Source organism: Stenella coeruleoalba, assembly GCF_951394435.1.
Source record: "Stenella coeruleoalba genome assembly, chromosome: 1".
Lineage (NCBI taxonomy): Eukaryota > Metazoa > Chordata > Mammalia > Artiodactyla > Delphinidae > Stenella > Stenella coeruleoalba.
Window position 1 is genome coordinate 42,973,371 of NC_137169.1, and position 25,100 is coordinate 42,998,470.

Here is a 25,100-nt window from a genome sequence, read left to right on the forward strand (position 1 = left end):
CCTCCTATCAAGAGATGGCATCTATTCCTCCACCCCTTAAAATTAGGCTTGGCTATATGACTTGTTAGTCAGTTGGACATGAACAAACATGATACAAATAGAGGCTTGAAAAATGCTTCTGCATTGGAGCTTGCCCTCTCTTGCTGCTGGGAAAACCTCCACCACCACGTGAACAAGTCTGGGTCCCCTTCTGGAAAATGAAAACATGGAGAGAGACCTCAACCACCCTGGTCATCTCAGCTGGGTCCCCAGACACGTGAATGAAGCCGTTCTAGACCATCCAGCCTGGCCAGAGCAAACACCCAGCTGACCTATAGAATCATGAGAAATAACAAATGTTTACTGCTTTCAGTCACTAAGCTTTGGAGTGGTTTATTATATCTCTCAGAGGACAATTAACTCTGAACCAGACATCTACAGATGTGTCACAGGTACAGATATCCTTGATCTCACTCTTACTTTTTTTTTTTTTTTTTTTGGCCACGCCACATGGCTTGCGGGATCTTAGTTCTCGACCAGGGATTAAATCCAGAGTCCTAACCACTGGACCACCAGGGAATTCTCTCTTACTCTTACTCTTTTTGGAGGATTTGTGTTCAATCAGCCATCAAAGGTTTAAACTAAAAGGTGAAAGCTTAATTGAGAAATGTAAAGCGATGGCCAGGGGCAGTGGAGTCTTCCTCAGGCCCCTGACACAGCTCCACATAGGTGATTCAGGTTTTCCAGTTACGTGTTCTCATAGAATGATGTAGCTTTCCTTCACTGCATTTTGTAATTCTATTTGGGTGATAATTTTACAATGTCTAGACTCAACTACAAGCTATTGGGCCATAAGCTTGATGAAGGCAAAGATTGTGTCTAATTTACCACTGATTGTATCCTGGCACATACTAGACACTAATTTGTTCAATGAATAAATTTGAATTTTTCCTACCTCATATAAGGGATCCAAGCCTTCAAAACCATCACTTAAAAGTATTTGTATCCAATGGGCCTGTCTCTTGCAGGCACTCCCAGTCACAGGCTGTTGCTTGATTCTCCAGCTGTGGCAGGTAATCAGGTGTAGGTTTGGGATGGGGAATCTGAAATCAATGAGATTCCAGGACATTTGTTGCTGTAATTCCTTCTACTTACACCGAACTATTGGCAAACAAACTCAAATGAACATTCCTCAAGACACTATAGGAAGCTTGATACATAAGCAAGGAGCTTGGAGCAGGTGGTGTAACTGGGAAAGTCAGGTCTGGAGAATGTTCATATCATTCTGTGGACATTATAAGGCTGCAGTCACAAAACAATTGTGAAACCAATGTCCCAAGTGAGGCTGTTTAATTCTGACAATCTTTGGAAATCTGTCACTACCAACACCTCAAATATACAGTCTGAAGAGGAAAATTGAAAGAGCAAGAGTCAGACCGAGGTGGGTTCAAATGATACTAATGAATGACTTAGGCATGTTAACTTTTTCAAGGCTATGTTTCCTTGCCTGCCAAATTGGGATAATAATATTTCAGAAACAGCACCTCCCTTAGACTATAGGTACCTGCAGGGAAGGACCATTTGTTTTCATATATATTTATCCAGTGTTTAATAGTGCCAGACCTATAGTAGTACAGAATAGGTGAATTTCTTCCTAGAGGTAATCCAAGACCTAGTCCTGGCTCCATCACTAATCCACCCACAGAGTGACCTTAGAAAATTTCCTCCCCCTCCCTGGACCTCAACCTTCCTTTTTGTACAAAGAGGAGCCTGGACAAGATTTTTTCTAAGCTCCCTTCCAGATCTAATATTTAATGAGTCTGTGACCATTTAGTACAATCTACAATCTAGGAGCATTGCTGCTCCTAGAAGTTACAGACTGAGGAGACAGTAGTAAGTCACCAATCACTTTGTATTTACAGATACACATGCATTTAAAACAGATTCTATAAATAGCTACAATATTGTATTGCACTTTTGGCCTACTTTTGCCTTTTTAGAGGTCAAGAGGTTTTTTTAATCTTCTTTTATTTGGAATGTTAAGCAAGATGAAAACTGGGACAAGTTGCCATAAACATATATTATGCAGCTTGAACCTAACTGCACTATTACCATGATCGAAGAACGTTCACTGCCATCAGCTGGAAGCTGCTGCCTTCCACTCGGCAGAAACGAGGTCACAGAGCAAGGCTGGGGAATTGCCATCTAACAAGCAGATCTGTTTGTTGCCCGGTAGAAGAGTTTGTCACTATTACATTTAACTGTTGATTCCATCTGTTGTGAAGATGCCTGTTCCCTTGAACTGGCACCTGAGTTATTAGGAATTTGACAGTTTTTAAGTAAAAAATTCGATTTTTGCCTGGATACTCAGTAGGAGAGAAAGGATTATTGGATATATGTACTAACATACCCAGGGGTCATGAGGAGCTTGGTCTGAAATCCTAGTACTTGGGTAGATGGGTGTTACTGACCAGAAAAATAGTAATTATTCCTGACCTGTAGAGGACTTTACAGTGTAAAGAGCACATTCAGAACACTGCCCTGGGAAGGGACCGCATTCTTCCATTGTCAGAGAACTTTATAAACTTATGCCCCATTGCTGATGCAGGGAGGCTGCTCGCAGCACTGCTTGAGAGCTAGATAAGAATTGCCTGACAGAGGCAGATACAGGGAAAGCCAGCACTTAGGCCTCAGAAACATGGGCATTTTTTTGCTCAGGCCCATGGGACCTGGTTGCCTCAGAGCCTCCTTCCCAGAAGCGTTAGACAGCTATCACCTCAGATTAGTCTGAGTAGCTGAAAAATTTATTAACAGATTGGAGACATAAGTCTTTTCTCCAGTAGACTTGGAATCTGATGGCCTTGGGATTGAATGCTACTGTGGCTCTAACATTTGCTAGTTGTGTGATCTTGGCCAAGTCTCTTAACTTCTTTGGATCACTGTACTATAAGAAACCTAGTACAGAATGTGGTGAAAAGCACAGACCTTGGAGCCTACTTTCTGGCTTTGAACCCCAGCTCTACCACTTACTCATTATGTGACCTTAGGCAAGCTAGAGAACCTCTTTGTTCCTTAATTTCCTTGTCTTTAAATGAGATTGATTATAATGCCTCCCTCACAAGGATGTTGGAAAGATAAATGAGTTAATACATGTTAAGTGCTTGGAGCAATGGCTAGTATTGAGTAAGCATGACAACAGTATTAGCCTCAGTGATATTGGGGTGATAGTCCTCATCTCTTGGGTTTATTTTGCAGATCAACAGAAATGTTGAAGGTGAAAAACAAGAGTCTCAAGAGTTATTCATGCCAGAAGGGACTCGAAAGATTACCCACGTAACCTCCCTCATTTTTTTTTTTTTTTTTTTTTTTCGGTACGCGGGCCTCTCACTGTTGTGGCCTCTCCCATTGCGGAGCACAGGCTCCGGACGCGCAGGCTCAGCGGCCATGGCTCATGGGCCCAGCCGCTCTGCGGGATGTGGGATCCTCCCGGACCGGGGCACGAACCCGCATCCCCTGCATTGGTAGGCAGACTCTCAACCACTGCGCCACCAGGGAAGCCCACCTCCCTCATTTTATAAGTGGGAAATCAAGACTCAGTGATGGGGAATAACTGGTCCAGAGTCACACTTGATTTAAGGGCAGAGTCTGAGTCTCCTGATTCCAAGTCCAAAGCGCCATCCTCTGCACTGTGTCAAAGAAGGCAACATCTCCACAGAGCTGACCCTGAAGGGTCCTTTTATGTAGTCATTGGACCTGTTGCTAGTTAATGCACTTTCCTAGGAAAATAAGCTGCATTTAAAATGGAGAGAAAACTTGGGAGAGACTCTCCCTCCTCCCCCACTGACTTCTGAAGTGTCAAGCTGGGGATTCAGGCCAAGGCTGGGAGGAAAGATTTTCAGGAATCGTTGCTAGCTCCACATCATTATTTCAGTTAAAAACCAAACATGTCCCTGTGTCCAAACAAGCTAGAACCATGAACTGATGCAGTCAGTTTGTTGCTGGTGTCAGAGGCGTGTTTTTTGTTTTCTTTGGGCGTTTAATTAAGTGGCTTCCACCAGAAGGAGTTTCACATCTGCTCTTCGGTAGAAACTAAGCTTTCACCCTCAGGAGAATGAGGTTAGGATTGGGACCTCTGAGTTCACTTTTCCCAATTTTTTCAGGGTCATACCCCCTTAGATTTATTCTGCTTTGAATCACATTTCCCAGTTGGACTACTCAAGAGTGATTGAAACATGGGCTGGAGGAAAGGGCAGGATGGGGAGAAGACCCTAAGAAGAAGGGCAGATGGGATTAGAACTATTTGATTTAGAGAAAGGGCAGATTCCAGGGGTCATGATTTCTGTTCTCAAATCATCTAAGGGTGTCACGGGGCAGAGGGAGCAGAGACTGTGAAGTCTCTGACAGCAGAGCTGGTACAAATGGAGTGGGAAGAGGAAGAAGAATTTCCAGGAGGCAGATTTCAGCTTAAAGCAAGGAAAACTTTCTGATTATGAGAGATGGCCAAAGATGGTGTGGAAACTGAGCTCCCATCCCTGCCTAGAAGGTATGTTTAGAAGAGATTTGGCTGTGAGGCTTGACAGCCAATTGTCAGAGACATGAAGATTGGAATTGACTAGTGAGACCTGGTAAAATTTGGGATTCCACCAACTATAAATTTTTCAGATTCTGGGAGTCTAAGAACCAATGACCAATGTCATGGAGTTCCACAGTTAAGAACCTACTGGAAAGCAGCAAAATCAGAAATTCGTGACCTGTTTATCTTGCCTGTGTTTCTCTTTTTCTCTCTTTGTCTTTCTTGAGCTCATGCACTTGCTCTTTCATATAGCAGGAACCTTTGACATTTTGCAGGGGATAATCTTTTTCTTTTAAATGTGTTTCTGACTCAGCCTTTGCTCCTTCAGCATCATTTAGAGAGGCTGAGCTTTCTGGAGATTAGCTCTGGCCTGTCACCACAGCAACTGCCCAGGCCCTGTGGGCATCCGTGGTAACAGGCGAGGGCTTTGAGAAACAAGGCTTGTCTAGTGGTGAGAGGAAGCCCCACAGGGAGCCTGATATGAAACAAGCAGGTTGTGTATGGAGAGGTATTTTTCAAAAGGATTAGCTATGCAGGTGTGTCTCACTTTACACAGTTGGCCAGGCCCTGAAAAGTGTGCGTGGGTGTGTCAAATTTTGGTCAAGGGAGGAAATCTTATTTTAAAGGCAGGAAAGAGATTCGCTTTTCCAAGTCCCTGTAGTGAATCCCCTTCATAAAGTGGATTCTCCTTTTGTAAAATGAACCTCTGCCCACATTATGACCTAGTTAGTCTAGTGCTGAGTGTCTGTGAGTGGGGCCATCCATAGAGAACCCCAGGGGCATGCTTCCAGTTTCACTGCAGGCAAGGAACAGCAGCAAATCAGCTGAGGGAAGACAGAGTACAACGGAGAAGCAAAGTGGGTGCGGTGCCACAATGAAGGGAGATCAGGACAGTGGGCCTTGCCTAGCATGAGCAGCTCTGCTGCAGCAGTGGCGGGGTGTCCGAGAGACGGGTGTTCTTGGAGGTGCCCAGCAAGGAGGGGTCTGTGTCCAGCGTATCAGACATCTTGTCGCAAATGGCATCCACCAGACACTCGAAGGCCTGCCTCACGCTGATGTTCTCCTTGGCGCTGGCTTCAAAGAAGTCAAACCCTGAGGATAGAAGAGAGACAGCAGTAAGGATCTTTCCCTTCCTCTTCATGCCCCCTGGCCAGAACACTCTGCATTAATACAGCCAGTGCTCAGGAGTAAAGCAAGAAGGCCTAATTCCACGGGCAGAGGATTCTTGCCTCAAGGAGAGGGTACCGGGCAGGTATTACCTGCACTGGTTTTAGAGTCAGACGGATCCTGGCTCTATCACTGACCAGCTGTGTAACCCTGGGCAAGTCACCTATTTTCTTTATGAATCAATTCCCTGGTTTATAAATTGGGATAATTTTATCTATCTCATAGAATTATTTCAAGGTTTAAACAAGATGATGCATGTAAAGTGTATAGTCCTGTGCCTGATAACACGGCGTGTGTGTGTGTGTGTGTGTGTGTGTGTGTGTGTGTGTGATAATTAGGTGTCTTCTGAGAGTGACTACTTGACTATGTGTACATAGCACTTGAGCTTCCAAAGCATTGATCAGCATCCATTATCTCATTTGATCCTCATGTCACCCCTAGGGGAAGGAGGGTCCAGGCAGAGCCTCTCCATTTCACTAATGCTCACGCTGTGGCTCAGAGAAGTAAGCTGACCTGCACAAGGTCACCAGTATAAGAAGCCCAAGCTTTGTCCTTTTTGACCAGGGCTTTCACTCCACTTTCCCCTGCCTCTACTCACCCCAGCCTGGCCAGTCTAGTCTGGTTCTGGGAGACACTCCAAGATCCACACTGGATAAGCGGAGCTTCATTTGCTCTGTCTACTCACAGACACACTGGGCTAACTCCCCTCAGAGGGGTTCCTCCTCCCTGAATTTCCAGGAATCGCCCTGGATCTCTCGCTCCTCACACGGACCCAACAAATTGCCCAGGAAAAACTGCACCTGAAGGGTGAGACATTCTTGTCTGTTTTGCACCTTGAGATCCTTAAAGGTACTTTCTGTGACAATGAACAGAACTTGGTTGTCCCAGGAGACATGAGCAAGGCCCTCCTGATTCAGACAAAGCGGCTGCTTTCCAACTTGGTCTTGGCCAGGTTGGTGGCAGCCCTTAGAAGCATAAGCCTCCATTCTCCATCATGTCCCTGCGCCGGCCTACTCTTTCCTCTGTTGTCTGTCCACCTTCCTCTTTCCCTTCCTTCTGAGTCCATCTTTATTTCTCCTCAAAAGCTTTCCTCTTCCCTTTTTTCCATGTTAGCTCCTTCTTTTCCCCTTATGTTTCTCATACTCCTTGGGATCCTTAATATTAATTGAGTGCCTACTATATGCCAGATGCTATGCTAGGAGCTTTACAAATATTGTTTTCCTTAATCCTCACAACAGCCTGTGGGGTAAATATAATCATCCAATTTACAAAAGAAAAATGAAGGTTCTAAGAGATTACCTAACTCACACAAGGTCACGTGACTGTGTTAGTGGAAACTGGTTTTAGATCTGGGTCTGGCTAGCTCCTACATCCATACACACCCCTGCCTCCCGTTTCGGCCTCCTTTGCTTTTTTTTTTTTTTTTGGCGGTACACGGGCCTCTCACTGTTGTGGCCTCTCCTGCCGCGGAGCACAGGCCCCGGACGCACAGGCTCAGCAGCCATGGCCCACAGGCCCAGCCACTCCGCGGCACGCGGGATCCTCCCAGACCGCGGCACGAACCCGTGTCCCCTGCATCGGCAGGCGGACTCCCAACCACTGCGCCACCAGGGAAGCCCTCCTTTGCTTTTATCTGACTACCACAGTGTCTGAATCTGGGCAAGTCACTTCATCTTTCTGAATCACTTAACCTCTCTGAGTCTCGGCCTCCTTGTTTGTCAAATGGGAATAACAACAGCATCTTCCTGCTGAGAGCAGTCCTGGAGGACTGAGCAAGACAATGGATAAATTGCTGTACAAAGTTGCCTGTTACAATGACAGTTTCTTTCTGCTCGTCTTTCATCTGCTCCTCTCACTTCCCCTTCATCCCTTTCCTCCCTCTTTTGTCATCCTCTCACACAGAGGAGGGGGGTCTCTTTCCTCCTCCCTCCTTCTCCCTATTATCCCATTGTCCACAGAGAGGGCTGAAGCCCCCAGGTACAAACAGGGCTCCTCTTCCCCGGGCCACGCCAGCTTGAAGGCACTCGCAATTCCTGCCAGCCCGCCTCTGGTTGACAGCCTCTCCTGTAGCCCATTTCCCAACATGAGAAAGCAAGGTGCAGAAGTGCCGGCTAATTGAGGACATATGATGAAGAAGGAAGTGGCTGCTGGCTCCTTATCCTCAGGCTGTAGAGACTTGGCTTGAGAGACCCTCCAGCATGTTGCTTTTCCTTAACAAATATCATAAACATTGACTCTCTGGCCTTTGACTGGTTTGTTACAAGTGACAGTGTTTGGGGAAGTGGGCAGAGTATGTTGCTTGCCTAGGAAAGGGGCAAACAGGTAAAGAAGTAAGTAGGCTTAAACCATCAGTTTGGATGAAGATGGGGACACAGGTCAAGGCCAGGATCACCAATCCCTCCTGAGGAATTGGCACTGAGGGGAGGACGTGTCCCATTGTGCAGGTGGGCAGTGGGAAGAAGTCCAGAAGTCAGACAGCCTGGATTTGAATATAGTCTCTGTCAGCTACCAGCTGTGTGACCTCAGGCAAATTGCCTAATTTCTCCCAGCCTCTGTATCCTCATCTGTAGAATGGGTGAATATCACCTACCTCATAGGGTGGTAATAAGAATTAAATGCACAAAAGTATGTGAAGTGGTTGGCACGTGTAATACATGACCATTCCCTTTCCCTTATGTTCCCAGCCCATCTGAGTCCCAGCTTCCTTGCCCCTCCATCAGTCCCCAGGGCCTTTGGGGAAAGCCTCTTTTTCTTCATCATTCAGGGTCAATCAATAAACCAGGTCTTTACTGAACAGTAACTTTGTGCCAGGTCTTGCATTGAGTGCCAGGGACAAGGGGAGACCAAATCTAATTGTGGAGAAAAGACACACTTATCAGAGTGTCAGTCCCTCACACGTTCATAGTCCTTAACGATTCCCAAATACAATTTTAAAACAACTTTTTGGGGGTATCAAGGCAAGGGTTATCACTTATAATTTACAGATAGGGAAACTGAGGCTCAGGGATGGGGCATAAGCCAGGGCTCTATCCCTTATGCCCCCTTGTCTCACTCTCAGTTGGGACAGTGACAGAATACACTATAATCCAGGTAGAGCAAACGAGAGGCTGTGCAGGAATGCGGCAGAGGGAGAGAGTGGCAGGGGAGGAGAGGGGGAATAGGCTTCCAAAAGTTAGTGGCGATGGGTGTCTTTAAGGCCAGAACAGAGCAAAACTCTTCACCTGACTAACTTATTCTTTAGGACTCAGCTTAGGTATGGCTTTGCCTCCTCCTCTGTGCTTCCCTCTGCCACAGCACGTGTTACCGTGCATGGTGGAAGTCCAAGGAGCTCCCCAAGCAGGGACCACGTCATTCATCTGAGCTCCAGTACCAGCCAGAAGAGTAGGGGCTTGGTGAATGTTAACTGAATGAACAGACAGATGGATGCAGGAGACGGGAATGAGCGTGGAGGATGTGGTTGAGGGGCTGTGGACAGTGGGGTTCATGAGAACTCATCTCAATAAGCATGGCAAACCCTGTGCTGGGCACTGGGAACACTGAAGTGAATCAGATGAGGTTCCTAACCTTGAGAAGCGGAGATAGACACACTGACAGTGTGATAAATGCTGGAAGGGTGGGGAGTGAGGGAACTGTCATGGCACAGAGGAGGCACTTATCTGAGCCTGGGGCCCAGGGAAGTCTTCTTGGAGAAGCTGATTCTTAAGCAGATATCAGCTAGATAAAGACATGTGTGAGCACATGCATGTATAGGACACCAGGCAGGGGAAACCGCATAAACACATATAATGGGACAAAAAACAGTCTTGGTGTATCCCAGTATGACCATAGCAGTTTGTTATCATTAGAGCAGCAAGCTCAAAGTGGTGACGGAAGAGGGAGTAAGTAACCAAACACGGAGAGCGCATATGTCAGGCCAAGGAGATGTCATCACTGCCGTCTCAAAGATACCCAAGGTATGAGAACTCTGATTCAAGTAACTGGTGCGTGACCCTGGCCAGCTCGTGGGTCTCTTTTGCTAGCAGAACAATCCCAAATGCACCTCCACCCAACGACTGTCAGACTCCTGGAAGGCTCTTCATTAGTAGGCCCAGGCGGTAACCTTTCCTCAGGTTCATTAGTCAGGAGTCTCAGGAGCTGAGAATCTAGAGAGCTCAGGAAGATGAGGACCACTTAATCAGACTATCCCCCAGTCCTTTCCTCCCTCTAATTGGCTTCAGAACAATGGAATTTCTGCTGCCTTTAATTGGGCCCAATTCTTAATTGAATCTGAGATGATTCCCACCCCCAAAATGCTCCTGTTTACCTATCCTGTCCAAAGGCAGCTGTCACAGCCCCACAGATTCCACTGACTCTGTCCACACTGCCTGCTTCTGAATTTGACTTTAGAACTCTTTTCAGAAACTCACAACTAGCTAAACTTGCTTCTCCTCACCCTGAAACTGCCCCAGAACATTTCTCCTCTACTTTTATGTTCAAATCCCTTCTCTAGCCTGCTCTGATACCTCATCATCTCCATCTTGTATCAGTCTTCAACTCAAGCCCCTCTGGTCACTGATGATTTTGGCAAGGGATTCACTGTCTTCCTTTCCACCCAGGCTTGTACTCATTCTCAGGAACTTTGGGTTTCAGGTGGACAATCTATCCAACACCCTGGCTCTTAATTTCTTAACCATCTCATTTCCAGCAACATTCTCTTCCGTTTTGTTTCTGCTATGCCCCTGTCCTTATAACTTGAGCTATTTTGACTTAGATTTGTGTCACTGGAACTCAAAGAGGTTTAATTCATCCAATATCCAGCCTCATTAGGTTGACACCCAAGATTCTGCATGGCTCAGCCTCTGTCCACTTCCCCAGCCTCATCCTCCTGGCTCACACCATGCTCCAGAAACATCGACACTTTCTTATTTGGTTTCTTTACTCATGCTACTTACTACTCTTTAGTTCCTACACCTAATCCTCTTCATTACTCACCTGTGGAATCCCTGATTCCACAGAGCCTTCCCTTTCTCTCCCCACCCCATCTCCACCACTCAGAACATACAATGCACCGCTCCCCTAGACTCCCATGGTACCTGACATGATTGTTTCAGTCAGAGTCCATCAGGAAAATGGGCACTATTCTTAAAATTTTAACTAGAGGGAACTGGTTATATGGGTGGTAGAAGAACTAAGAGGCCAAACAGAATACTGAAGAAACCCAGAGATTATTAACAGAAAAGAAAACTATTAATGGGGCCAAAGGAAGTTAAAACTGTGGGAGCAGGAGTCAGAGAAGAGGAGCAGCCTCTACTGGGGGAGCCTGCCAAGGGGTGGGGGAGACACACATGCAGGTTTTTCTCTTTTCCCCAACTCCCATCACTTGCCAGTGTCTCTCCTTGGCTAAACCCAGCCAGAAGCCACTGTCACAGGAGGCTGGGAAACACAGCCTGCAAAGGTCAACTCCCCAGGGGGCGGTTTCAAGAGAGAGCCAGAGCTGGAGAAGGGTGAAGAATGCTAGTAAACAGGACCGTTGAGATTCTCTCTCTACTATTTTGCTTCCCTGGTCAATGAGCAACTTGAGAGCAGGGAACTTATTCACCTCTGTGGCACCAGGGTCCATCATGTGTTCAGTGATTGTGGCAGATTGTTCACCGCCCTCCCTGTAGAGGATTTTGTATTTCCACCCACTGCCAAGTGGCTTGCAGTGCCTCCTTGTGGGAGGAACATATCTCCCTTGTCAATCAACATCAGATTTCATCATGTAACTTGCTTTGGCCAATGCATGTGGGCATACCAAGTCCCAACAGAAGCCTTGAGAGTCTTTGTGTGGCTTAGGCATCTCAGATTGGATCTCAGAGTTGCATGACATGCACAGAGTTGCAGCTGACTTGCTGCTGGCATGTAATGTGAGTGAGAAATAAACCTTTATTATCCAAGCTCCTGACTTGGGTTATGTGTTACCACAACATAATCTAAAGAATTCTCACCAACACTGGGACTGAGGGTGAAATTTCAAGAGAAACTACTGCAAGCTTTTGGGAAAACACCACTGGGTGGTGATACAATGGAAGCGTTAAGATTTTGAGTCTAAAGGCTGAGTTAGAGTACTGGACCTGCCACCTACGACCTGTGTGGCTTAGAAAAGTTACATAATCTTCAAGTGAGAAAAGAAAGACACGGAAGTGTGGCACAGCTCATTGCATGCAAGAAAACATAAGTGGTCTGAACTCAGCTTCTTCAGTGTAATGGAGCTGAAGACAATGCCACCTCCCAGACTAGGAGTGAGAGTGAGGGTCACAAGAGAATTGTTGTGAAAACACATTGTGAATCATAAGTCACTACACCAAGGTTAGTTATTCTCAATGTCAGCTAGGTCTTTGTTTCTCTGCACCAGGCTGAGTGATGCAAGGTTTCAATTCACCCCAATCCAAAAAACATTTATCAAGCACCTAAAATAAGCAAAGCCCTGTACAAGGGTCTGTGGGGACTGAGTGATGAGTGGGGAATTGTGTGAATTGAAATCATGGAGTCAGAGGGATAGAGCTGAACAGACCTTCCCACTCAACTAATCCAAATCCCCTGTTTTTCAAAAGGGCAAAATTGAGACCCAGAAACAGGAAACAAGATGCTCAAGGTTACACAGTAAACTAGTGGCAGAAGCAGAATAAAACCCTCAGTCTCCAAACTCCTAGGCTGATACTTTTCCCTCCACACTTCACTGAAGTGAGTGTTTATGTGTATGTTTCAAAACCACATTTTGAACAGGTTTCTCCTGCCCTTGTAGGCAGAAGCACATTTCTCTTTTACTAGCATCCCTGGGCTCTAGTCTAGACCCATTCCCAGTCAGATCGAGGAAGAGACAAGGAGCCCCTTTTCGAGCCGCACAAAGAGGTAGAGGCCCTAACATGTCATGCTTCCTGGAATAGGCGTCCCTGAAACTTCTCTGCCTTCCCAAAGATCCACTTGCCTCAGCGTCTCTACAGCCTCATCCACGTCCCAGGAACTTTGAGCATATAGAAGACCTGCTGCTACTCAAAGCTTTAATAAATGTTAGTTGCTGGCCATATCAGTAGTTCTGGCTGAGAGAGTTGAGAAACACTAAAAGAAAGGGAGTCCTGAAGAGGAGTCCCATAAAGCAGAGGATGGCCCTACTGCACTGGCAAGCAGATCACTGAGACTTACTTAATAGTTGGTGTAGCAGAGAGTGAGGATGAGGAAGGCTGAGTATCCTCTCTCACTGCTCGCAGATATGATCACATCCTTGCGAAATTCTTGACATGGTCTGCAAGATCCTGCATGATCTGGTCCCTGCCCACCTCTCCACCCTCATCTCCCACTACTCTCCCCTTGACTAGTTAGTCCCTGCAACATGGTCTTTCAAATCTCATGAGCGTTTTCAGCTCTAAACTACGTTAGGGCTGGTCTTGATGTAGAACACTCCCCTCCCCGACCCACCCTCAATCTTTGCCTAATCTTTTTCTGATCCTTTAGTTCTCAGCTTAAGAGTTACTTTCTCAGAAGATCTTGACTCTCCAGTCTAAAATTAGGTTTCTCTCTTTTTTACTTTCTTAATAGCACTTGCAGTGGCCTTATGTTACTCTTATCTGTCCACCATTCCTTCCTTTATGGAACTTCTACTTTAAACAACTGTGGTGGGACTATAGGTTACAATACTTGCCTCCCCCAGCCACTGGGACAGGCATGTGACTCACAGGTAGCCAATCACAGTCTTCCCTGAGATTGACATAAGGTAGTTGGGAGCAAGAATCCTCTTTTTGCAGAAGTTGGAAGATATGAATCTGGAGCTGCCATCATCCATCTTACTCCCCATTCAGAGTCTGACTATAGAAAGAGGCTGAAGGCATACACAAAGCTAAGAAATAGTGCAATTAAGTTGCACTCATAAGCTAATAAATTCTATTTTTTAAAATTAAAGCTTGTTTAATTTGGGATTTTATCACTTGCCCTAATGAGAGTCCTAAGTCAAATAGAACTTACCACAATTTTTAACAGGTTTATTGAGATATAATTCACATACCATACAATTCACCCATTTACACAATTTTTAATTATATATTTATTTGTATAATTATTTGTTTAGTGTCTCTCTCCCCCATTAGTTCCGTGACAGTAAGAATCACAGCTAAGTGCCAAGATAAAACCTGGCTCAGAGTATGTGCTCAATAAATATTTTTCAATAAACAAATGTACGAGTGAATGAGTATCTATCCTGTGCTGGGTGGCTGGGATAATGAAAAAAAATTTTAGACGTAACCCCTGCTACTGCTGAGGTCTACCAAGAGAGACAGACATGTAAATAGGCAAGTTCTGGTAAGCAGTAGAGGAAAGCTCAGGAAGTTGTGTAAGACTGAGATGGGTTACCTTGACCTACCCAAATCTAACCAATTCATTAAGGCCCTCTTTAAGTACCTTCCTAAACCCTGTAGTAAGAATTAATCTCACTTCCATCTGTTTTCCTACATCAATTAGATAGATCTTTATTGGCTCTACCACTTCCTGATTGTGTAATCTTGAGCAAGAACCTAATTTTTCAGAGTATTGAACATGACCTACCTTGAAGACTTATAGTGAGAATTAAATGAGATAATTAACGCAAAGCATTTCATATAATGCCAGCCGTTATTACGATATTTGCTGTATAGTGAGGTTAAATGGTTAGAAGCACAGGCTCTGGAGCCAGACTACTGCTTGAATACAAATTCTGACTCTACTTGTTACTAGCTGTATGACCTTAAGCAAGTTACTCAACTTCTCTGTGCCTCAGTTTTCTCATCTGTTAAAAGAACAACTTGGATATAAGAAAAGTACCTATCTCAGAGGGTACTAGGGGGATTAAGTTAAATGAGTAATACTTTAAACACTTAGAATAGGGCCCGGCACATGGTAAACACCTAATAAATGTTTAACTAACACACCTTTTTAAAATGCTAGTCATAAGGGTCTGGCATGCTGGCTATATTTTTTCCAAATATAAAATTAACTCACCTTTTAAAAACTTAGTCTTGTTTAACATTAAGGGCTTGACATGCTGATTATATATTTTTTCTAATACACACCAAAATATATACATAAAATCATTTTGCACACCTCCAGTGACATGAGTCTCCCGCCTGGAGAAGCACTACTCTAGACTCACACAGTCCAATGATTTATGATTCCCTAAACACAGAGTGCTGTTCCTTGCCTTTGCCAGTGTTATTCCCCCGCCTGGAACGTCCTTGCCTTTCTTTCTCACTTGGCTGCTCCTACTTGTCTTCAAGACTCAGAGTGGGCATCATGTTCTCTGACCCCAACTGAATAGGTGCCTCCTCTGTGCTCCCGCAACCCCGGCACATCCCTCTATCACAACATTGATCACCAGGTGGATCCCTATTTCTGTCTCAGACCAGGGAACATAGCCTATTTCACAGCACAGTACTTGGCATGGAGTAGGAGCTCAGGAAGTCGTAATTAGAACAAAGTAAAATGACGTAGCCAAATACTTGACTCCATAAAATTTTAATCCAAACATAGTCTTGCAGTGTTTACTCACTGCCAGGCCATTTGCCAGGCACGGTGGGTATAAAGATAAACAAGACTCACTTCCTGTCGTCATGGAGCTTTCTGGAGACAAATATGGAAACAAGTGCACCCAAGTGTGATGGGTACTGTGCCTGTTGCATGTACGGGGTACACTAAGTGGGGGCACAAAGAAAAGAGCTGGGGGAATACGGAAGAGGCTTCAGAGCAGTGAAGATGTTCTGAAAGCTGAGTGGGCTTTCAACAGCTGGATAAAAGTAGGGGATGGGGAGTAGAAAAGAGCCTTTCAAACAGATGGTACATCGTTGATCCAGGGACAGCGTTGGGAGTCTCGGCGACAGCAGGCTGAAGACATAAAGAGATAGCCTGAGGTCACCCATGTGAGGGCTTCGCCACATGTTCACTGTTCTGTGAACTATGGGAATGGGTAGAGGCACATTCTGGACCCTGAGAACCTCTGTGATGGGGTAAGAACCATCAAGAGCCAAATGGCCCAGCCTCCGTATTTATTAAGCACCTACAGTGTGTTAATTTCTATTCCAGGACACACTGGAGGACAGGAAAGGGAAGAAAGAAGTATAGGACACTCTCCTATACATCTACTCATAATACACATAACACAAATATATACAAGACACAACTCACACTTGTATATTATACAATTTTCCCACCTACCAGCCCAAATATCTGTACTTCAGAAACTGGCAGAGAATATAACTTTAAACTCCCTATTCCTCAATACTTACAGCACCTAGGTTGTAAGAAACACTTAGGGAGACTGGCTAAAAGCTAAGCAGTACTTCATTCTTCTAGAAGACTTCCCTAAGGTGATCCCACATTGAACCCCAATACAGAAAAGAAAAGAAAAAAAGGAAGAAAAGAAAGGCTGCTCTTTTAAGCAAGTGTAGGTAGGTGTCTTGCTGTGCAGTCACTGAGACACAACTGAGGCACCTGGGTCTCAGTGGAGCACAAGGATCAAGGTGCTTTAACCCTGGAAAAAGCTGCATGCTTAAACCACGTTGTCTCATCCCTCATACAATGACTTTTGCCGTGAATTGTATTTTGGTGACAAAGCATCAGTTTACACTGAGAGAAATTGTAAGACACAGCCTACAATGTTCAGCGTTGTAGTTGCTGTAAGGCATGTTAGATATTAAGGATGTTGTCACATTCAGCATATAGAGTCTGCTCTACAGTTGCCAGTGGAGAGCAGTGTTTCTCTGGAATAATGGGTTTGTTTTCATCTTAAGGACCATCTCTGAACCATGTAACTGATTATGTTTCCCTCTTTGCAATGGTTGCTGGGAAGCTCAAAGCAAATATTTTGGCCCAACTCTTGCACATGCCCAAAAACTTATAAAATATACACTTATCTCACCCCTGGCCTCCTCTTATGTTCTCCTACACTTGCTTTCGCTTTGCTTCAATTGTCTCACTTATTTTTTTATTGATGTATTGATACTACGATGATTTTTATAGGATACTTCAAATCCTTTGTGGAAGGAGCTGGTTAAAAAAATGATTTCATAAATTTACATCTTATTTATACATTCAAGGACCTCCCTGGTGGCACAGTGGTTAAGAATCCGCCTGCCAATGCAGGGGACACGGGTTCGATCCCTGGTCTGGGAAGATCTCACATGCTGCGGAGCAACTAGGCCTGTGTGCCACAACTATTGAGCCTGCACTCTAGAGCCTGCGAGCCACAACTACTGAGTCTGCGCACCACAACTACTGAAGCCCATGCACCTAGAGCCCATGCTCCACAACAAGAGAATCCACCGCAAGAAGAAGCCTGAGCACCGCAACGAAGAGTAGCCCCTGCTCACCGCAACTAGAGAAAGCCCGTGTGCAGCAACGAAGACCCAACGCAGCCAAAAATAAATAAATCTATAAAAAATTGTTTATACATTCAATGTAACAAAATATACATGTATCATAAATAATGAATACCTAGAATTCACTAGCACAAAGCCCATATGTACATCACACAAATATGAAACAATACACACAGAGCACATATGCACAAAATTCACAATCACAGCACATCTTTAATGTCACAAATACAAACACACACTTGTCCTCTCCATTTGCCCCACTCCCGTGCATACACATGTGCCGTGCACATACCCAGCTGCTCTGCGAGGAGCCGGCCCTTCTCGGTGGGAACAACCCTCTCTTCCTCCATGTCACACTTGTTCCCCACCAGGATGACCTGTGCATTGTCCCAGGAGTAGGTCTTGATCTGAGTAGCCCTAAAGAGAGACAGAGAGATGACGGTGTTAACAACATCCTCCTAGGCTAGAAAGGACCCTGCAAAGCTCACAGAAGCCCCTTCAGTGGGGTTCACAACACACGAGATACTGTCAGCTAATTCATCCTAGGACAGTCAGACCTCTGCTCCTGCTGGCTGTCACAGATGCTGACCCTTAAGCCCTGGTTGCAAACTTCACTCACCTATTTGGAGTCCACCTCTAATGCCCTCTCCTCACAGGCAGAGAGCTCTTTCTAAAACATCTATCAGATGATTCGTCCTTTCTTAAAAGTCTTCTCTGGTCCCTGGACTAGCTAAGCGATGAAGTCTAGATCCCTCAGTTAGGCGTTCAAGACCATTTACATCCTGTCTCTCCAGCCTCATCACCCTTCCTCTCACTTCACAAACCTCACCCATTCCCCAAAGGCTCTTCCATGGCATGTGCCTTTGCCTTTACTGGAAATCCCTTCCCCACACTAAGTCATCCTCCAAGGCTCGGGGCTGATCCCACAGTTGCCTGGGGGAGGCTTCTCAAGCTTCCCCTGGCCCAACAAGCCTCTCCCTCCTCCTCTTCACTGAGGCCTTAGATCATTATTATTTGTAGAAACCAAAATGTCAGCAGTGGTTTCCCTCACGTAGGATGATTATGAAATTTTATTCATTTATTTACTTTTGGCTGTGTTGGGTCTTCGTTGCTGCGTGCGGACTTTCTCTAGTTGTGGCGAGCGGGGGCTACTCTTCACTGCTGTGCACGGGCTTCTCATTGTGGTGGCTTCTCTTGTTGTGGAGCATGGGCTCTAGGTGCATGGGCTTCAGTAGTTGTGGCACTCAGGCTCAGTAGTTGTGGCTTGCAGGCTCTAGAGCGCAGGCTCAGTAGTTATGGTGCACGGGCTTAGTTGCTCCGAGGCATGTGGGATCTTCCCAGACTAGGGATCGAACCCGTGTCCCTTGCATTGCCAGGCAGATTCTCAACCACTGTACCACCAGGGAAGTCCCAAAACTTTAAAAAATACTTTACCTTTCAAAATTTTGAAAGTGAGCATGTATTACTTTTATAATGAGAAACAAACTTTTAAACAGAGGAAATAAAATCAGACCATTTTATTCAGGAGACATCTTTTTGTGTAGTTGGCCTAATTCTGTCCCCAAATACCTCATCAGGTAGAAACAATTACCTTCCCTTTTGTTCCCCTACTCTTTTTTGTGGCGCCTGTCACATTCGGCTGAATTTATCTGTCTCTCCTTGAGAGCAGGGACAGGCTTATTCATCTTTGGGGTACCAGCCCCCAGCATAGAGCACAGAGAAAAAAAGTCATTGATTGTCTGATGAAGGAAGAAGCCAGCAAACGATTGATCCTGAAGCAGATCTAAATAAAATCTGACCCTATCCTGACACTGACAATCTAACTTAACCCTAACTGCAACCTGGACCGATAGCCAACCCTGCTCCTAAAGCTCATCTCACCACCAATCTTCTCTTTAAGGGTGAAAAGCCACTTCCTCAAAGGCTAGAATTTACTCAACCACCATTTGTGGTGAACCGACAGAGAGCCAGGTTCTGTGCTGGGTACTGGGGCTTAGATGGCAGGTGGGTGCTAGGCTGGGACCAAGTTTCCCAGAGGCAAAACTAAAGGCCAGAGCTTGGGAAAGATAGACATTCAGTCTTCAGCTTCAAGACAGGTACATGGAGCCAACTCCCCAAGTCTCCCATGCCACTCTTCTGTCATCTTCCTCCCTCCTCCCACCACCATCCAGGCTCAGCTCCCAGATTAGCAACTTAGGTTATTCTTGGAGGAATCTTCACCAGGTGTTAAAGTCACTGTGTGCCTGAGGCAGAATGAACAGCGACTGATGGAGAGAGGGAAGGAGGTCAAGGCCGACAGGGAATGGGCAGTGTGGAGATACTTAAAGAAAGAGCTAATCACTTCGTGGTGGGAGGTGGGGGGGAAAGATGGAGACATGGGAGAAGGGAGGAGAAGAGAAAAATCATGACTGGAGGAGGGAAGAGAGGGAACAAGAAAGGAAAAAAGCAGGAGAAAAAAGAGGCATAAAGAGAGAGGAAGGGAAAAAAGAGGGAGGAAAGGAGAAAAAAGGAAGGTGGAGAGAAGGACTTGTTAAAAGGAAAGGGGGAGAAAGGAGGAAGAAGGGGATGACCAACAGACTAAGAAGGACAACACATGGGTGACAGGCATGTGGGTGGCACCCTAGACTGATGCTCAGAACTCAGGGGGTGGTGGGGAGAACGTGGCAAGCAGCCTGCAAGGCCACTCCCAGCTCAAGGCTCCAAGGCACCAACAGTGCTGCACATAGTCATGACAACTGTTCCTTGGGAGACAGGAAGTCTTCAAAGGGTAGCTGTTGGGCAAAGAAGAGCGGGAGACAAGCTTGGCACTGGCCAGCTCTGCTGCTGTGTGCCCAGCCTACTCAGCCTCTCTGATTGTGAAGAAGAGCCAGGCACACACGCTCCATCTTCCCCATCCTTTCCACTGATTAGGGGCACCGGGTCCTGGCCCTCTGTCTCACGTGCCCTTCCTCTCGTGCTCCCTTCTCCCTGTGAGTAATGCTCCAGGAAGAAAGATGTAAGTTGCTCAGAGGTTATACCTCTGGGGAACTGTGCCGATTTCTATCGTATCAAGATATTGAATCTTTATGAACTTGGACCCCCGGCACAGGGATAAACTTTATAGGGAAGCAATATGTGGATTCACTTAGCACTATGTCCAGAATGATGTCTCTAAAACACTAATTTGAACCTGTTGTTTCCCTGTTCAAATGTCCTCACCTACCAGATAAAATCCAAATCCCTCACCCCAGCACACATAATCCTTCATGACCTCTGCTCTTCTTACCCTCTCACTTACCTTCTTATCTTTGCACATCTGTACTATTTTTCTGGAACATTCTTACCCATTTGTCCCTCTGGCTAACTCCTGTTCATCTTTCAAAACGCAGCATATGTGTCAGCAATTCCAGGACAACTTCCCTGACTTCCCAGGCTGGGTCAGAGCCCTCCGCTGGGTTCCCACAGCCCTGGTGCCACTCTCATCACTGCACCTGTCACATGATATTTTCATTGACTGCTCACTGATCTGTCCTCTCCTCTCATCTGTGAACTTTTTGAGGACAGGAGCCATGTCTGATTCATTCGAGTTTCCCTAGCACATAGCACAGAGCCTAGTACATACTAGGTTTTCATGAACAGTTTGATGAGTGGGTGAAGGAACGAATCTCATACCAGTCTTGGACAGCATTGAAGGATTCCTCATTGGTGACGTCATACATCAGGATGAAGCCCATGGCTCCACGGTAATAGGCTGTGGTGATGGTCCGGTACCGCTCCTGTCCAGCCGTGTCCTGGGTGGGAAAAGGAAAGTGTCAGCCTCCTAGAAAGTCTGCTTTGTTTCTAAAGAGTCCCCAGGACAATTAAAATCATCCAAAGTATATTTAAGGAGCATCTATTATGTATCTTTTATTGTACTTGGTGACTAGAATAATATGGTTTCTGAAACCTCATAGAAATTAATAAGAAGATAATTAAAATCCCAATAGAAAAATGAACAGGAGTAAAGAACAATTCACAGAAGAAATGTAAATGGATAATTATTATATTAATAGGTTTTAACCTTATTTTTAATTATAATTCCCATTATAGTTGAGGATGTAGTGAGATGTATAACCTCATACCTTGCTTGTGGGAATGACACTTGGTTCAATCTTTCTGGTAATCAATTTGGAAGTCCCAAGAGCATTAAAAATAGTTGTACCCTTTGAACTAGAAATTTTTCCTTCTAAAAACTTTTTCTACAAAAATAGAATATCAGACAAATATTTATGCACAAAAATGCTTCTTACAACTTTATTTAGACATTGAAAAACTGACATCAACCTATATATTCAACAATAGGAGAATGGTTAAAATACAAGATTTTTAATGTGTTTATTTATACAAGAATATTTATTATAATGGAACAATTCTCGTATGTGCGATATAATGTCAGTTTCATAACTACATATGCAGAGAAGGAAACTGGAAAGAAACACATCAAAAGGTTAATAGTGATTATCTCTGTATGAAAGATAAGAATTACCAGGATTTTCATTTTCTTCAGCTATTTTTATTTCCTCTATGCTAAGCATGTATTACGTATATAAGGAGAAACAAACATTTTTACTAAAAAAAGACGAAGACAATTCTTTATCTCAAGCAGCTCACAGTCTAGTTGGAAAGACAAACATGTAAGCAAGATAAGCCAAGCCCCACAACAAAGTGCTACTGGAGTACACTGGGATGCTTCACAATGTCCACACGGTCCTTATGTGAGGGACCAGCCGGTCTTCTCTGAATCATTGGTTTTAGATGTGTGATACTTGAGCACGTGTAAAACATTTCCTCATATATTATCTTATTTAAATTTTATAGTTATCTCTATGAGGTAGGGATCAGTATTTACATTTTGTAGTTGAGAATGCAAAAATGCAGAGAGGGTAAGTGATTTTTCCAAGGCCACAATGCTGGTGACAAAAGCTATGCCTTAAATCTAGGACTTCTGATTCCAAGTCCAATGCACATACCATTATACCTCAATCAGTGAAAGATTTATCCACAGGCATTTACTGAACACTATCCATAATGATAATAAAAACAAATAGGGACTTCCCTGGTGATCCAGTGGGTAAGGTTCCATGCTCTCAATGCAGAGGGTCTGGGTTCGATCCCTGGTCGGGGAACTAGATCCCACATGCATGCTGCAACTAAGAAGTCCACATGCTGCAACTAAGAGTCACACGCTGCAACTAAGAAGTCTGCACACCGCAACTAAGATATCTGCACGCCACAACTAAGAAGCCTGCATGCTGGACTTCTCTGGTGGCACAGTAGTTAAGAATCCGCCTGCCAATGCAGGGGACACGGGTTTGAGCCCTGGTCCAGGAAGATCCCACATGCCGCGAAGCAATGAAGCCCGTGCACCACAACTACTGAGCCTGTGCTCTAGAGCCTGCGAGCCACAGCTACTGAGCCCATGTGCCACAACTGCTGAAGCCTGTGCACCTAGAGCCTGTGCTCTGCAACAAGAGAAACCACCTCAATGAGAAGCCCATGCACCACAAAGAAGAGTAGCCCCAGCTCACCGCAACTAGAGAAAGCCCATGCGCAGCAACGATGACCCAAAGCAGCCCAAAATAAATTAATTAATTAAAAAATTAAAAATAAGAAGCCTGCATGCCACAACTAAGACCTAGCACGCCTAAATAAATAAATAAATGGTTAAAAAAATAAAAACAAATAATGAGAATAAGAATTATAGCCTGCCATTAATTGTACATATGTTGCACCTGTTATCCACAAACTTTAGAAAAACCCTGTAGGGTACATATCATTACTCCCATTTTACAAAAGGGAAAACTGAAGTTCAGAGAGATTGCCCATCAAATGTAAGATTTGGGATTCAAAACAAGTATGTCTGACTCCTACACCCATTACAGTATATTGCCTTGGCTATGAACCATACTTTGTGTGACACAGAAATGGAACAAGGACCATCCTTGCCCTAAGGAAGCCTCAGTAAAAGTAAAGAGGTGGCTAAGACATACCACTGAACTCATAATAGCAATATGTGGCAGTATGTCATCAGTACCGGGTATGTGGCATAAAGAAAATGTGTTACACGAGTCAGATAAGGTAGAAACATGGTGGTTTTAGGTAGTTATGGAAGATGTCAAAGCAGAGATAGTGTACCAGTTAGGGTAGACCGGGTTATTCAATAATACGCAATCTCAAAATCTCAACAGCTTCAAAAACAAGGTTTTATTTTTCACTATTTTTACATATCCATCAAGGGTTGGCTGGGTGCTCTGCTTTTTGTCTTCCTCATTCCAGGATAAAGAGTGACAGGGTGGGGTTTCCCAGGTGGCGCAGTGGTTGAGAGTCCACCTGCCAATGCAGGGGACACAGGTTCGTGCCCCAGTCTGGGAAGATCCCACACGCTGCGGAGTGGCTGGGCCCGTGAGCCATGGCCGCTGAGTCTGCGCATCTGGAGCCTGTGCTCCGCAACAGTAGAGGCCACAACAGTGAGAGGCCTGCATACCGAAAAAAAAAAAGAGTGACAGGGTGGCTACGAAAGGGAAAGAAAGTGTATGAGTCATGTGTTGGCTCTTCCACTTTTCCCATTCACTGGCCAAAGCAAGTCACATGCCCATACCCAAGAAAGCACAATCCTATAATATGCCCAGGAGGAGAATGGGAAATGTGGTAGATGGCATAGCCACTCCCATGTACCAAGCCCAGGAGCATTACCTACAGATGTGCTTACTTGGTAACAGAAGGAGACAACAGGGATTCTCCGAAAGAAGAATTTTCCAAGCAGAAAAGTGAAGGAAAGGTATTTTGGCAGAAGGAAGATGTTTTTCCAGTGACTACTCCAGAAGAACTTAAGGAACGGTGGGAAATGAGTAGATGAAGGTAGAAAGAGCTTTGAATGCCATGCTATGGAGTTTGAACTTGATCTTTTTAGGGTCAAAGATTTTGAGACAGGAGATTAACATGATTGGATCTGAACTTTAGAAAGATCACTCTGACTCTGATGTGGAGAATGAACTGGAGGAAGTAGAGATGGGAGGCAGGAAAGCTGGTTGGTTAGATCTTTGCAGTGGTTCAGGTGCGACCTAAGATGGATTTGAACTAGAGTGGTAGCAATGAGGATGGAGTAGAAATAGACTCAAGAGGTATTTAAGAGGTGAATTACAGGGCATGATGACAGATGGGTTTTGTTTCTGGCAGGGCTCAGTTTCTTCATGTCCTGAGCAATTCAGCTCTGACCCAGACTTGCACATTACTCAGCAAAACAAAATCCGCATTTAACACACCCACCATCCTTGGAGAGCATAGGAATCACCATCTTCTGTTTGCTGAGCAGGTTTTTGGGTGTCTTACTCTTTACCTCAAGCAGCCTAACAGAGTATTCCTTCTGACCACATACAGTACTTCTCCCTAAGAGTTCTGGCAAACAGAATTTTATCCAGCTCATGAATGGGTGAGTGGATGAATGAATTAAAGAATGAATGAAGAGATAGATGATTGAGTGAGTGAGAGTGAGTGAGTAAACATCTAACACAGGAATCTTAGGCACTAATATTAGAGAAATATTCACTGTCTGCCATATCTCACAAAAGCTCTGTGTGTGTGTGTGTACCTATGAAACACTGCAGCAGAATTTGATCCTCCCCTCCCACACTCTTACCTCTGCTTCCTGAGCTCCTCAGAGCCAACACAACAGATGAGACTCCTCCCTCCAATCTACAGGCTCAGACCTTAAATCTTGTCCTGTAGGGTTTGGAATTAAGTCACCTGTCCAGACTGGTGATCGAAAGGCCCAAGCAGGATTTCTGAGCAACTGCACTGCCAGCAGTTCTCATCTCTTCTCATTCCACTCACATTATACCATTTCTCTATGAGAGTTTCCAGTCTCTTATCTCTGCCTGGAGCCTGGCCCTGTGCCCCAGCTCTTTGACAAAGAATCCTGCCACCCAATTGATGCCCAATTAATTGGAAATCCTGGTATAGAATAATAAATGAGCTTGGACATGGAATCAGTTTCACCTCTGTACTCC

The 25,100-nt window shown here is 45.0% G+C and overlaps 1 protein-coding gene across 1 annotated transcript in view; it reads right to left on the bottom strand.

Annotated features, from left to right (window-relative positions):
* Positions 1-5,456: 5,456 nt before the first annotated feature.
* The window catches only part of RAB3B (RAB3B, member RAS oncogene family), a gene marked incomplete at its 3' end in the record, with an annotated part of 58,675 nt that continues 39,031 nt past the window's right edge, over positions 5,457-25,100 (bottom strand). The window contains exons 3-5 of the mRNA XM_079927653.1: positions 20,728-20,846; positions 17,369-17,493; positions 5,457-5,644 (exon numbers count right to left, since the gene is read on the bottom strand). Of these exons, the coding sequence (XP_079783779.1) occupies positions 5,457-5,644; positions 17,369-17,493; positions 20,728-20,846 (432 nt within the window). The remainder of the gene's footprint in view (positions 5,645-17,368; positions 17,494-20,727; positions 20,847-25,100) is intronic.